The sequence below is a fragment of the Gossypium arboreum genome, chromosome 6 (assembly GCF_025698485.1).
Source record: "Gossypium arboreum isolate Shixiya-1 chromosome 6, ASM2569848v2, whole genome shotgun sequence".
Lineage (NCBI taxonomy): Eukaryota > Viridiplantae > Streptophyta > Magnoliopsida > Malvales > Malvaceae > Gossypium > Gossypium arboreum.
The window spans coordinates 105,180,601-105,195,827 of NC_069075.1; the positions used below are offsets into that span (position 1 = coordinate 105,180,601).

General features: G+C 28.9%; 1 protein-coding gene across 1 annotated transcript; it reads right to left on the reverse strand.

Moving 5' to 3' along the window:
- Positions 1 to 6,079: 6,079 nt before the first annotated feature.
- LOC108455349 (indole-3-pyruvate monooxygenase YUCCA6-like) lies at positions 6,080 to 10,376 on the reverse strand. The gene is made up of 4 exons (XM_017753923.2): positions 9,210 to 10,376; positions 8,175 to 8,423; positions 7,490 to 7,612; positions 6,080 to 6,886 (listed from the first exon to the last, which is right to left on the reverse strand). Exons 1-4 carry the CDS (start codon positions 9,909 to 9,911, stop codon positions 6,656 to 6,658), a joined length of 1,305 nt encoding a protein of 434 aa, XP_017609412.2. The 5' UTR covers positions 9,912 to 10,376; the 3' UTR covers positions 6,080 to 6,655.
- Positions 10,377 to 15,227: the final 4,851 nt, after the last annotated feature.

Consider the following 15,227-nt stretch of genomic DNA (forward strand, 5'->3'; position numbering starts at 1 on the left):
CCAACGACACGACATACCACGCCCCCATGACGCGATGCTTGACGTCCCAACGTGGCAACGTGTTTCCCACTTAATCGAGTTTCTTCTCCTAGTTAAACTCTTTTATATTTTCTCAATTTAACTCTTATTATTCTAAGGATGTTTTAGTCATATTTGTACACGAAATTCAACCTATAAATAGGCCTCTTAGCAACCCTAGATAGTTTAGAATAGCAACAAAATTAAGAGAGAGTTTGTGAAAATTTCGGGGAATCTTTGTAATGTGGGTTTAGGATTTATTTGGTTCTCCATCTTGTACCCTCCTTTGGTTTTTTGCCAGTTTTAGTGAATTTTTCTCCTTTTGTTTTTTGCCAGTTTTAGTGAATTTTTCTTTACCCATGATTTTTTTATCCTCTTTGGAGAGGTTTTTCCACGTTTGTGTCCAATTTTCTTGGTTTCCGCTCGTGTTCGTTGCATAACTCAGGTTCGACCCCACACATATTGCACTATTAAAGGAGAATGTAAGTTTGAACCTTAGAGGCGATATTGTTAGAGACAATCATGAATCCCAAACATGAGCTATAAAATGGACATGAAAAATATGAAAAAAACAATAACAATGAAAACTGGAGCAGATCCAAAGGAAACATTTCTCCTTGACCCCTTTAAATTGATAAAACTATTATAACTCCCTTGAAAATTATAAAATTATAAATTGACATAATGATACAATTTCTATTTGTCCCTTAAAGAATTTAGAATTCATTTTTTATCTCCTAAATTTAATTTTTTCCTTCACTCCTGAAAATAGCTTTCCAACAACTTTTAACTTAGTGGCAAAATTATTTTATTTTGTGATATGAAAATTTGGATTCAATGTTTTACAATCTCATCCTATCCTAATTATTAAAAAGAAAAAAATAATAAAAATAACTTAGCTATTAATATTTTTAAAAATACAAGATAGAGCATAGGAGTTATGTATAGTTCCTATAGCTACTTATGATGCAAATATAGAAGATATTTGGAGCATTCTAAACATGATGTTAACGTTCTGCCAATTGGTATCGCCAATAAGTCAATGATGGTGAAGAAAATTTAATACCAAAAATCCATAATGAAAATTTCAAATTTTGAACAAATTGAGTAAAATGCCCCATGAAAACGCAACTCTAGAATTAATTGAAATGGTCCAAATTATTTATGTACTTGTTCTCAATAACTAGTATAAATTCAGACCGGATAGTCAATTTTCATGGACCACGCACAATTAAGACTGCTTAACCCATCAAAAATGAAAAATTGAAATAAAATAAATGGATGATACATGCAACCTTATCAATAGGACCACCCTATAGCTACTTGGTTAAGTGCTGTTCTTTAAAAGATGCTTCAATGTTGGTCTTAATTTTAACCCCACTCAATGCCTTTACTTCTTTCTCAAAAATTCAATTTTATTTTATCTATATATATTCAACACCAATATTTTTAATTTTTAATTTTTTTCATATAGATTTTGAAGTTTAATAATTCTATATATACTATTTCAAATACATTACTATAATTTTTTTAAAAATACTGATAGTTGCAAAATATATATATATATATATATATAATGGAATGCAAATAAGATTAAATTTTATGGGGTTTAATTTAGGTGGGATTGTGATTGATGAATGATATATAGGCCTTTTGATTGAAAAATAAAACACCAAATCTAATAATTAAAATGGTTTCATCAATGTGATGTACCTGCAAAATGCTAACTCCTTTTGTCAAAAAAAGAGGCCAGCTAATCAGATCTGTATGTCAAGCTAGCTAAATTTGGGAACAACCATTAAATTGGATTTCACCAATCATGCTAATTCATACTTTTAATATGCCTCTCTATGTATAAGGTTAATTTGATTTAATGGCAAAGTTAAAATTTTGAATAATTTAAAATTTTGAGTTAATGTTTCGTTATGTGTATAAGTTTTCAGTTTAGATTTTTATTATGATTTAAGTTTATTACGTATGAATCATATCTAGGTATATTTTAGTCTAAGTATGAATATATTTTTGTTTATCAATTTATTCGTGCTTGTAATAGTGATTCTAGTTATAGTTATTACTTATAATTATAATTGAATTAATATTTGTAATCTCTTTAAAAATAATTTAAGTTTCAAAGAAAAAGAATTCAATTCATATGCATGTATAACAAAAATGATATATTTGGTTCATTTCCATTGTCTCGTGCATAAATCCTCATAATATATCAAAACTCTTTAACTTTTTCTACTATTACAAAGAAAACTATCTTAACTACAAGATAATCCATTACATAAAAAAAAAAAAAAAAAAAACAAAGCTCCATTACATGTGCATATATATGATTGATGTCAAGATGATGAATGATTCACCTAAAGGGTTAAGGGCTGCAAGTACAATCCTTAGATGATTAAATGTTTATTATCATGTCATGAAGGGGTCATTTAAGACTAATAAGTGGTTGGAAAGAATGAAAGTGAATTTTTTTCAAACATTTGAACCAAATTTGAATCTTGAAAGCTAACATTGTTAAAAGAACTTTACTTAAAAATCACCCCAATTCAAATAGAATTAAACTCAGATCGTGAAACGGATGGCACTGCAATCTTATCAAGTGCGATACTGTTTTTAGGAATATATATTGTTTAGCATAAAATACCTGATAGCGAAATAGCTTTTAAGTTGGGAGGTATGTCTAATATATAACATGATTTAATTAAAGAAATGTAGTATATTTGGTTCAGGCTTTAGATATGAACCACGAATTTAGATACAAAATAAGAAGATTCAGGTTAAGAAACGATGATTAAAAGGGGTCCTCACATCACAAAATTATCTTTCTTTTTGGAATGAGAGTCAAGTTAGTGCTAAAAGTCGGTGATGAGTGAAATTGGAAGAGAAAAGGGGAAGTAAGACAAGTGACAATTGATGGCAATAAAGGCCCAAAAGGGGGCTCCAATGGAGAATATGGCCATTGTGGGATCTAATGGGCCGTCCAACTGCTCCTCTCCATCTCTTCTACTTTTACTTTGCCCTCAATAATATAACATTGAAGAAGTAGAAGGAAAAGGAATGCGCCATCTTTCAATAAAAACACGGCACCTTATAATTGAATAAAATAAAAAATAGATGAAAAATTTTAAGTACATATTAAATAATTAATACTTATATTTAAGTATTTTATTAAATTTATGTCATCCTTAATCGGGTTTCCATCTAGTTTATAAACTTAAAAAATACTCATTCTTTTAAATTATAACTAATATTATTATAATATTTTTAAAAATAATTAATATTATTATGATGACACTTTTATATTTTTCATGTTTTTATACTCTCTTTAAATAAAACAATTACAAATTCAAGAATTCAATATGTATTTAATAATATTAAAATATAAATTTATCATCACTCAACTTATATTTATTATTAAATAATTTTTAAAATAAAATATTTTTAACGTAAAATATTTTATTTTACCTACATTCTGGGTTTGAAAATATCTAGATATATATTATTAATATATTTGCATTTTAATGAATAGTTATAGTTGAATTATTAATTTTATATTTTTAGTTAAATGAAAATTATAATATTAATTCCTTTAAAATTAATAATTTAATTTAAGTTATTTTAATCTCTTGGTTAAAAGATTTTTTTATTTTTGTCTTTCTCAAAATTAATATTTCAATTTAATCCTTTTAACATAAAACTTGTACCTTTGATCTTTAAAGTTTTATAATTTCATCTTGGCCTTCAATACAAAATTTTTACTTTGAAATAAAAATAATGAAGACTTATAAATAAATACTAATAGTTTTATTTAAACCTAAACCTAAAATTTGAAAATTAACATAAGCCCGAACCTTAAACACTAAACTCAAATCCTAAATCATAAACTCAAAATTTAATAAAATCCTAAATCATATTTTATAAACTCAAAACTCGAAATTCAAAAAAATATAACATTTTAGGTTGAGTGGTATTGAACTTATATTTTAATATTTTTGAGTATTGTTGAAATTGTAATTTTGATTATTTTATTTAAAGAGTTAAAATATAAGAAAGATAATAAAATTAATTATAATTTAAAAGAAAAATATTTTTATAATTTTATAAAAGAGTTGATGATGCGGTTAAGAATAATACTATCTTAATAAAATACTTTATGGGATAACACTTAAAAGCACTGCCTTTGATACAAGGCGTGGTTCGTTGACATCACAAAGATGCATGCACAATTGCATATACAAGCACGTAGTAATATATGTATATATATTTATATGTATAATTATTTGTTACGTGGTTGAGATTTTATTATACGTTGTATTTATTTATTTTTAAATATCATTTAAGAATATATTTATATGTATATCAAGTAATTATCTTATTATATTTCTAAATAAATATGTACATGTTAAATTTGGAATGCTTTAAAGGTTATATTATATTAGTCTGAAGTGATATTATTAGAAGAAATAGTTATAAAAGATTAAAAAAATTATGTCGGTTGGGAAGGATGTAATTTAGAAAGTGCTTAAGATGATATTGAGTAGGGTGTTGGTCCAATTAATTAAGCTAATCAATCCTACCAATATCCTGATTTCTAGTTTTAATTTAATTTTACAATTATAAAAAGTTATAAAATGTGGGAAATTAAATTAATTTTATACTATTAATATCTATCAAATCCAAATAAACTTTTTCCCAGGTGACATAGAGAAACAGGTCGACCTTTTCTCTTTTCTTCTTATGGTGTGATGCTTTTTAGATTTTTAAAATAAATAAAAAGAAGATTTTGAGGATGTCAATCAATCACTTCTGCTTGCCTATTTCCAAATTAATCACTTGCACTGGGGAATTTATTTATGAATTATTTAGATTAAATATCTATAAATTATAACTTTTATTTTAAATTAATTTTAAATTTTAATTACATTTTAAATTATCGATATTATATTAATTAAGTATTTTTATTATTAAAACATTAATCTAAATTTTATATAATTAAATTTAAATAAAAAATTTAAATAAAAATAAAATATTGTTGCATAATTTTTAAAACTAAAGATTAAAAATAAAGTAAAATTGAAAAAAAAAGAGTGCACGATAAAATTTTTATAAAATTTTCTAAAACCATAAAATTAAGATTTTTTTATTTTTGAGTAAAACACCTGGATTCCATTACTCGAAGGGTCATTCCATTTCTACTTCAGTGTTTGTAAAAAATAAAAATAAAATTATTATAATATCACTTTTATTTTTATCATACTTTTATACTATTTTAAATAAAATAATTACAAATTACAAATCTTCCTCACTCATTCGGATTTATACAATTTTAGATTCAAAGCTTCAGTTGTAAAATTTGATTCCCATAATCAATAAATTTCAAAGAATAATTTATTGGGTTCAGTAATATTAAATATTAAAATTGCTTAGCAATTAATAAGATTTCTGCTGATTTTTAAATGCACATGTTTAACTTCAGAATCAAAAGTGGTGTGGTCCAAAGTTTCTACATGGAATGAAATCATTTTGACAATGATATTGCCTCAAAACAACCAAATTAAGGGGAAAAAAAAAAAAAACATGATCTAGATTCTACCTAGCTTTCAAACAACAATGTTTGATATTAAGATTCACTATGTACAAGGGCTAAAGAAAAACATTTAATATTTGAATTTTAGAATTTCTTTTCTTGTTTGATCTCTAAAACTTTTTCATATTAATCTTAAATTTTTCATTTTTCTCAATTTAATCTTTAAAATTAAATTTTATTAAAGTATCATGATGAGATTGTCACATAATCACTTGATAATAAATTTTTAAATAATTTTCATGACATAATTTTATACCTTAATGAATTCTAAATTTAAGAATTAAACTAAGAAAGGCTACCAAATTTGGTAAACCCAAAACAATTTAGAGAGTAAGATGAAAAAGTTATAAGTCCAGCTCTCAAAAAAATTATATTAAAATTAAGTGATAAAAATTCCATATTTTTTATGTTAGAGTTCTACAAATTAAAAAAAAAAAACAGTTCAATTTATGAGTATTTACCCTCTAAAAAAATTAACTCCACTTAACTTGGAATTTATTCAACTCCCATTGTAAAGAATTTCCGGAGAAAAAAAAGCAATATGAAGTAACCTTGAAGAACACCCCAAAACAAAAACCCTAAAGGAAAAGATTGTTATATTCGATTTGCATAACAATTATCAAACACCCTATAGCACTAATTTGCCTTTTTTTCTTTTTTTCTCTCTGCAAAAAAAAAAAAGGAACAAGGAATCATGGCTTAGAGGAAAATTATAATGTACAAGATGTACAGATGGTCTGAGATTTTCCCACTATCCAAACAACACCAACTCTTTTTCTTTTCCCAAGGTAAGGGTTCACTGAGACAAAACTCTCTCCCTTGTTTGAAACCTTTAGCTATTCAGCCTTTTTTTTAATAAAAATTTTCTCTTCTCATCTATTGTAAGGCAAGGCAACATCAAGATTTTGATGTTCCTTTGACAGTAAATTAATGAATAGTTGAAAAGCCAGTGTTGCTGTGAGATACAAAATCTGTATATTTTCTCAGGATTTCAAACCCCCCCACCCCCCCCCGCAAAAAAAAAAAAAAGAAAAAAAAAGGTCAACCATGGTGATGATGATGATGATGATGATTATGATGAGTACAAAAGTGATGCTTTGCTTCTCGTTTCCAACACCATTCAATGTCTTCAGCTATCCTCTTAGCATCCATTGATGTACCTAGCAAACCACGTTTAGTGAACCCCACGGCGTATAGCCCACTCTCACCTTTCCACCCATTAGGGAATGGCCTTCTAGGGTACCCATCTTTCTCTGAGAACATCTTCCTTTCCTGACATTTTCATTTCCTCTCTTTAGCCCCCTTTTTTTCTTTTTTTAGGGTTAATTTCACTTGACATCCTCAACTATTACCCAAATTTTAATTTGGTCTCCAAACTTCAATATGCATCAATTAATAATTCCTTAGCCAAACCATTAGCTTGATTGTTAAATGCCAACTCAAAATTTGATGTGGAGCATTTTTAAAGTATATGGATCAAATCATAAATATGTAAATACCTATTGCACGGGCAACTTAGATCTTATGTGTTAAAAAAAAGAAAAGAAATAATCCCGTCCTTTTTTAACATATTAGATCTGAACTATCCACATGATAAGTATACATATGTTTATAGTTTGATCTACATGTTTTGAGTATGCTTCATATCATATCCAAACTGCCATTTAAGGCCTAAATTAATGGCAAAGTTGAAAGCAAAACTTGATTGACGAGTTAAAGATCTTTTAAGGACTCAGTTAGAAAGTTTTGAAGTTGAAAGACCAATTTAGAAACTCAACAATAGTTTTAGGGATGTTTGGTGGGACTAACCCTTTTGTTTATCATCTTTTAAAAAGAAACAAAGTAAAAAAGAAAGATAAAGGGTATAGTATATACCTTTAGCCAATAGGGTACATTGCTTTTATAACCAGTTGCAAAGATGATTGCATCAAAGTTTTCAGTTTTGCCATTGACAAACTCCACCGCATGTCCTTTTAGGCACTTGATGCTTGGACATACCTACAATGCCAACACACTTAAGAATTTCAACGTTTTATACAAAATGTAATATATAAAAAGTCCCTGTATTTTGTGTTTTTGACGAATTCAGTCTCTATATTATAATTTTGATACTTTCTAATCTTTTTAGTTTCACTAATTCCATCAAATATTTTCACAGTGGCTTATTTAAATACATGATGACGTAATATATATATATATATATATATATATACTTGGCATTCTAAACATATTTGTGCAATTATAATAAAGAAAAAGCCAAAAAGTATATAACATATATTTTTTTAAAAATGAACCCCAAAGTTTAATATGTCTTTAGTCAAATTATAGGGAATGGATTAAATCCACCAAAAATGCAAATGCGAAGGGGAAAATTCTTTGATTGAAAGTTTGGGAATTTTGGAATGTAATACAAGGTAAAAAAGAAAAAAAAAATGTTGAAGCAAAAACGAAAAAGCAACAGTATATAAAATATAGGATCAATAAAAAGCAGTATAACTAGTTCGTTAGTAGGGCAAATGGAAAAGTGATTGAGATATGAATGACACAAAAGGCAAAGTACCTTAATGTCTCCACTTTTGATTTTGGCAAGCGTGCCAACATCTAAGACGGGTGTCTTTCCAGACAGATTCTTGAGTTGGAGGGGACCCAACCGAGGCCGGTCCAACCCGAAACGAGCCGTGTCACCGAGCATCAACCACGATACGATCAGCAAGAACCAGTCGACAAGCCGCATGGGCAACCACTTGAGCAGCCACATGGACAACCCGAAAGTCGATCTCCCCAGCATCTCTCGAGGGAGGATGTGTACCTTGGATTTTCATTAAAAAAAAAAGAATTATATAGAGTTAGCGGAGGAAATTAGCTCTATCTTTTGCTGTTAAGTTGATTGAGGAAACTTTGTTCATAGTGGTGTCGAGATCTTCATCATTACGACAACATATATAATAAGATCATAAGTTTTGTCTTGTGTTGCGCATGCTTGGTTAATCCCAAGAAAGTGAAAGACGAAAGATGTTCTTTTTTTTGTAAGCTTGATAAATCTTTGGAACTTGAAGCTGCCAACCATGGCAATTCCATGAAATGAAACCAGTATGAATGCCTTGCACAAAACTTGTTCAAGTTTGTTTTTAGGCAGAGTCAAAACATATATTTTCAATCGAAAACAATATCAAATTTATTCAGGGTTTGTAATTCTCAACAAAACCATGCTTTTTTTAGACAATGAAACCTGTTGGTACGAAGTTTATTAAACAACAAAACATTACCAAACTTATTCACGGTTAGTAACATTAAGTAAAACCATGTGTTTTCAATTTCCTTTGACTATGTTTTAGTTGGCATATAAAAATGAAAATTGAGAAATTCTTTTGTTTTTTTGCAATTCTAAAACATGAGGGGACAGCATGAGATTTTTTTTTTGTTTACTGTAATTAACTTTATTATAAAACAACTCAGAATTTTAAAAATTATCAAAATCCTTTAGTGGGTTGATTTTTAGCTTTAACTGTTTATAGAGGAAAAAGAAAAGAAAGGGGAAGAAAGAGAGACGCCATAGCCGTTGTTAAAAAGAGGGTTTTTTTTTTTTTTTTCTTACTGTATCTCTGACCACAACTGAAGGCTTAGCATTGTGATTGTAGAGATCCAAACAGACCTCCATGCCTGAATTCCCACACCCCACCACCAAAACCCTTTTCCCTCTAAACTCTTCTCCACTTTTATATGAACTCGTATGCCTTATATCCCCACCGAACTCACCCATTCCTTCTATCTCCGGCACCACCTCCTCCGCATTCTCCCCCGTCGCAACCACCAGCCACCGGCAAACGTATTCCGTCTCTTTTCCCTTCGACCTCACGCTTCTTACGCGCCAAAAACCGACCGTCGGGTCGTACTCGGCTCGCGAAACCGTCTCGTTGAACCGTGGCCTGATATCGAACTTCTTGGCATAGGATTCGAGGTAGTCGACGAATTGTTGTTTGGTTGGGTACGTAAGGAAGTCGGTAGGGAACCCCATGAGTGGAAGCTCACAAAACTGCTTCGGCAAGTGAAGGTGTAGGCGATCGTAGGTCTTGAATTGCCACAACGATGCTATGCAATTGGATCTCTCTAGGATTACACTGGGTACACCTTTGGCTTTCAAACAAGCCGCCGCCGCCAGACCCGACGGCCCTGCTCCGACGATGAGTGGCCCCGGAACGTATACGCAACGCGACGACCGAGAACACGATTTATTCATCTTCTCAATGAATATAGGATCATGAGCTTGTTTTCCTTCTATTTCTCTCAAGCTGTCCATGGAATACAAAAGAAGTGGTGACGCTACCTTAATTTTGGGGTTTGCTAAGACTAAGAGCAAAGAAAAGGGGGTGGTGGAGCTTAAGAGAAAAAGCAAAACTGAAGAGAAACCATGTTATTTTGACAAGAAAAAACGTGGTGTATGTTGTTGTAGGAGAAGATTAGGCGGAGATTTAGTGATAAATTTACTTTCTTTAAAGGGAGATTAGGTTTTTGTGTGTGGCCTTTATATATTGGAGAGTTGTGATCCACTTAGAGTTGAAAAATTCAGTTGTTGTTTGATCTATGATTTGGGGCTAAGCAGGTAATGGCTTAAACAGCATTTGAAGACTGAGAAAGAGAGAGAAAGAGAGTGAAACAGAGACCGAAGGAATGAAACAAAGAGACGGTGATATGTGTATAACTCTCTCTCTATATATATTCCTTTTGTTCACTCAGAAATTCATTTCATACACATAAACATATGAGGGGGAATTAAAATTTAAGTGGTAAAGGAGGCTAAAAAAGAATTCAAGTGGGGACATCACATTACATTTATTCTTTTTATTAACCCCCCGAAATTGTGAACTAAACCTCGCTTTGGTTTATTAATTTCTTTTTATTTGTATTATCAATTTAGTATCAGAATTTGTTATTTAATCGTGACTCAGGTGTGCTAGAAGACTAGTTTTGATATGATATATGGAAAACATTTATAATATGTGCATGTATATATCTATCATAGATTTTAATGATAGTTTAAAATTTTGTCAATTTGTATTAAATATACTTTAGGGTTACCATTTAACATTGAAATTGTCGATTAGGTTGATGGAAGGACTTGATTGATATAATATTAAAATTTTGAAAATTTAATTAGAATGTTTTAAAATTTAAAGACTAATTTAAAATTCAAACTATAGTTTGGGGATGTATGGTAAAATAAATCCATTCTTAACAAATAATCCCTAAATTAATCCTGATTAAGATAAGTTAAAACAGATATTAATCTAGAAGATTGTTGGTAGGATTCTCACTGGATTTGGAGTTTTTATTTTTATTTTTAGGGTAATCTATAAAAATAGTCACTTTTGTTTGCCTCAAGTTATATTTTAGTCATTTATGTTTGAAATGTTTCTTTTTAGTCACTTATGTTATTATTTTGTTACGAAGTGATCACTCTACCGTTAAGTTCCGTTATCTCTCTAACGGTAATCCTACGTCCCAATCCAACTAGATTTTAAGTGCCAACTTGGATTTCTAAATGGGATAAAAATAGATTTTTAATTAAAAATTTAATTAATTAAAATTTTTAAACTTAAACCTTAACTAAAAAAACTGTTCATATCATCTTTTTAATTTTTCTTCCATATCTTCTTTTTTCAATGGGTTTTTTTTTCTTTCTCATTTGATTGGAAAAACTATTATTAAGATCAAAATAGTTGAAATCAAATTGATTCCTTCATAAAGATAGATTCAATGGAAAGTTCAGGTATGTCTTATTTGTATTCCTCTATCTCTTTTATTCAGTATTGAAAAACAAAAGATTAGATTTTTTATTTGTTGTAGGCCAATTTTAACCCATTTACGTCAAAACCCAATTTAGCCTTACCTAACCCACCAAAATTAAACCCAAAACTCAAAATCTTAACTACCCAAAGCCCAATTTACATCAAAACCCCAATGGCCCAAACCCTAAGCCCAAATTAAAATAAAAAAACCTAGCCCACAACCTAAACTTTTCTCAACTAAATCCTAGCCTTTGCCACCACCAACTCCACTAGCCACACTTGCTCTACCACCAACTCCACTAGCTACACTTGCTCCACTACCTATTCCACTAGCCACACTCCACCACCCATTGTACCTACAAATGAAGACATAAACAATAAAAAATATTTTGTAAATGGCTATACAAGCCTTCTCATATTTTGTATTAAGGGAGAGGAAGAAGTTTTAGGGGAGAAAGTTATTGTAAAGGATTTTTGAGAGGTTTTTTTAGAGTAATCAAGGAGAAGAGTTATTGTAAAGGCTAGTTTTTGGAGAGAGTAGTTTTTTGGAGATTAATCAAAGATCAAAACAAAAAAGGTTTCTTCGTCTATTCTCGTTTTAAGTTCTTTGTTTGCTTATCATTTTTTCTTTCAATCTTATTTTGTTTCTTTTATCCGAAAGTAAAAATAAAAGGAGGAAGCTTATCCATTTTTACCGAAAAAGTTTTTTTTGAGGTCCGGCTACCGTGTACGGTGGCGCCGATGGTGGCCGGCGGCGGTCCGGTGACCGGACGGTGGCCGGCTTTGTGGCCGAAAATCACCCACTCTCTCCCTCTCTCTTTTTTTGTTATTATTATATTTCTTAATATTATATTATATATATATTCTTTTAATATATTAGGTATATTCTAAATTCTATATTACGTATATATATTATACTATTTTATGTATATATCTTTAATACTATATTATTTATATATATATATATATATATATATTACATGTTATCTTATGTGTATATTTTAATTATATTATCACGTATTTATTTTTTATATATGTACATATTTATGTAGTATTATTAATAGTATTATTTTTAAACATCATTTTTATTTTTAATATATATATATATTATGTACACCTTTTATTTCTATTTTATTTTTTATTTGTCAATATTAATTATTATTATTCTAATATTTTGATATTTTAATATTTTATATTATTCACATCACTATTCGCATTTTTTACAATAATATTCTTAGATTTTTTTACTATCATTTTAGAAATTTTTACATTTTAATTTTAAGAATAAGGCAATGTATCGATTTTAACATTAAGTCATTGATTTCATCGCTATGTTGGGTGAAGTTAGTCGGCTCGTGTTAAAAACGGAATATTCTTCTAAAAAACCAAAAACTTACAACTTCTCATTTCCTTCAATCGGATCACACTTAAATGTCAAATTGAATTCGTATTTTTGAAAATCAAGACAACACGTGTTTAATAAGATACCAATTTTGGGCGTCGCGAGGGTGTTAATACCTTCCTCGCGCGTAACTGACTCCCGAACCCAACGTTACTCTGGCTTTTGACGTAGACCTAAATTTGGCCTTCATTTTTGTGGAAGAATAAGTTTTCTTTTCTAAAAAAGGATGATTTATTAGGTGTTCGGTCACACCTAGAAAAAAGATCGGTGGTGACTCCCTTTTTTAATAAAATCGAAAGTCGATTTTTAAATTTTCAAATAATCGCCTTAATTAGCGACCGAAAGAGAAATTTTTACGTCGCTACATTATTGTTTAATGAAAACCCTAAATTAAAATTCTTGATATTTTGTTCTATTTTTTGAAATTTTTTGTAAACATGTATTTTATTTTGCGTCAATAGACATCCTATAAAATGCAACCAGAAACATGTTTCATTCAAGCTAATTTTAAAATTTTCATAAAAGGGCTGTTACTTTCACTGTTCTTGTTCCTAATTATTATATTTTCTAGTTCTTTCACAGTTCTTGAATAATTGGTTTCTCAATCAAATTTTTTCTGATCTAAATCAATTTGCATGTTCACAATCTCTTTGTGAGTATTCAAGATTATTCTTTGTTATTACTGATTTCGACTATGTTGATCTTAATAATAGTTTTTCTAGTCAAATGAAAAAAAAAACCATTGAAAAAAATAAGAGATAGAAGAAAAATTAAAAAGAGGAGATGAACAATTTTTTTAGTTAAGGTTTAGGTTTGAAAATTTTAATTAATTAAATTTTTTTAATTAAAAATTTATTTTCATCCCATTTAGAAATCTAAGTTGGCACTTAAAATTTAGTTGGACTGCCACCTACGATTACCATTAGAGAGATAAGGGAACTTAACAGCAGAGTGATCATTTTGTGACAAAATAATAACATAAGTAACTAAAACGTAACATTTTAAACATAAGTGACTAAAATGTAACCTGAGACAAACAAAAGTAACTGTAGATTACCCTTATTTTTATTATGCTTGGCAATCATAGGTTGGACTTGACCAAGGGGTAGGGATAGCAATACAATAGTGCGAGTATTGTTAAATTTATTACTGTTTCATAGTTGGCAAGTTTTGTTCTATCATCAATCCCACTCAATTATGAATGCATAATTTTAAAAATTATTATCATCTCTATAGATGTTCGATTCATTTATTCCAGTTTCAATTTAATTTAAATTTTGTTACTTATATTTAATATTTTTAATCTTTTTAAACTCAAGAAAATACTTAAACATAATTCTTCAAAAATATATAAATTTTTTCTATATTATGTTATTACCTTTTTACCTTCTAATAATCTATATATATAAAAGATAAAATGATAATTTTATATAATGAAGTAGATAGGATTAGAGTAAGCAATTATCATAACTATCCTATATCCACTATTTAAAAAAATATCCACCCTAAATTTACTTTTCAAAAAAAAAAAAATTCGTTCTATTTAAAATGAAACGATTCAAAATCTATGGAGGGATTTCAATTTTACCATCCGGGGAGTTTGAATTGTAGCGAAGATGTCAGCCACATCCAATGGTGTTGAATAAGTACATTAATTAATTATATTATGATATTTTCTTTGATTCTTGGGGCCAGTTCTGTAATCATGGGGCGATTAGATTTAGTGACATTATTATTTCAAGTGAAAGTAAAAAAAGGATAAAAAGGTGAGATTGCAATGCATGTGCATTTTGTTCAGTTCTATGTATTACTTGTCCCCAAGTCATCAACACATGTTTTAGCTTTGATTTTCTTCCTTTCTCCTTTTCAAGCTTGGAATTAATATACTCAAATTGACTATATGTATATAAATGTGATCTTTCTTGTCATATATTGCGATGGTATAAAATGATGCAGCCACGAAGTAAGTCTCAAAATAAAATTTTAAAATTTGGAGTAAAAAATAAGCGTAAGTGGAATGCTTGATAAAAGAATGGTACTATAAATGATAATATTTAGTTTCGTAGAAGGTGATGGTGATTGTGACAATGGTGGTGTTGTTTACAGTTTACAGCATGATTTAATAATTTTTATTTTATTATATATATACACATTCATTTTAATATTATGTCCTTAAATGCCATTTTTTATTTTCACCTCATCACTATTGTTGCGTTTGGATCCAAATATATATATATCTTACTACTGATTCTAATATCACCGTCACAGTACTTGATCTTACCACTACAACTATTTTTAATCTCATCAGAACTAATCTCACCTCCTATCTAAATGAAGCTTTAGTAATGATTTTGTATTTCTTAAAATATTTTTGGATTTAACAAATCCATATTTTTATACTTTTCTTAATTAATTTGTCCATGAT

Excerpts from the sequence above, each read along its gene's own strand:
- LOC108455349 (XM_017753923.2), bottom strand. The coding sequence starts at position 9,911 with ATGGACAGCTTGAGAGAAATAGAAGGAAAACAAGCTCATGATCCTATA. Across the intron at positions 8,424-9,209 it reads CAGTTGTGGTCAGAGATACA|GTACACATCCTCCCTCGAGA; the intron begins GTAAGAAAAAAA and ends TGAAAATCCAAG. Across the intron at positions 7,613-8,174 it reads TCAAAAGTGGAGACATTAAG|GTATGTCCAAGCATCAAGTG; the intron begins GTACTTTGCCTT and ends TTGGCATTGTAG.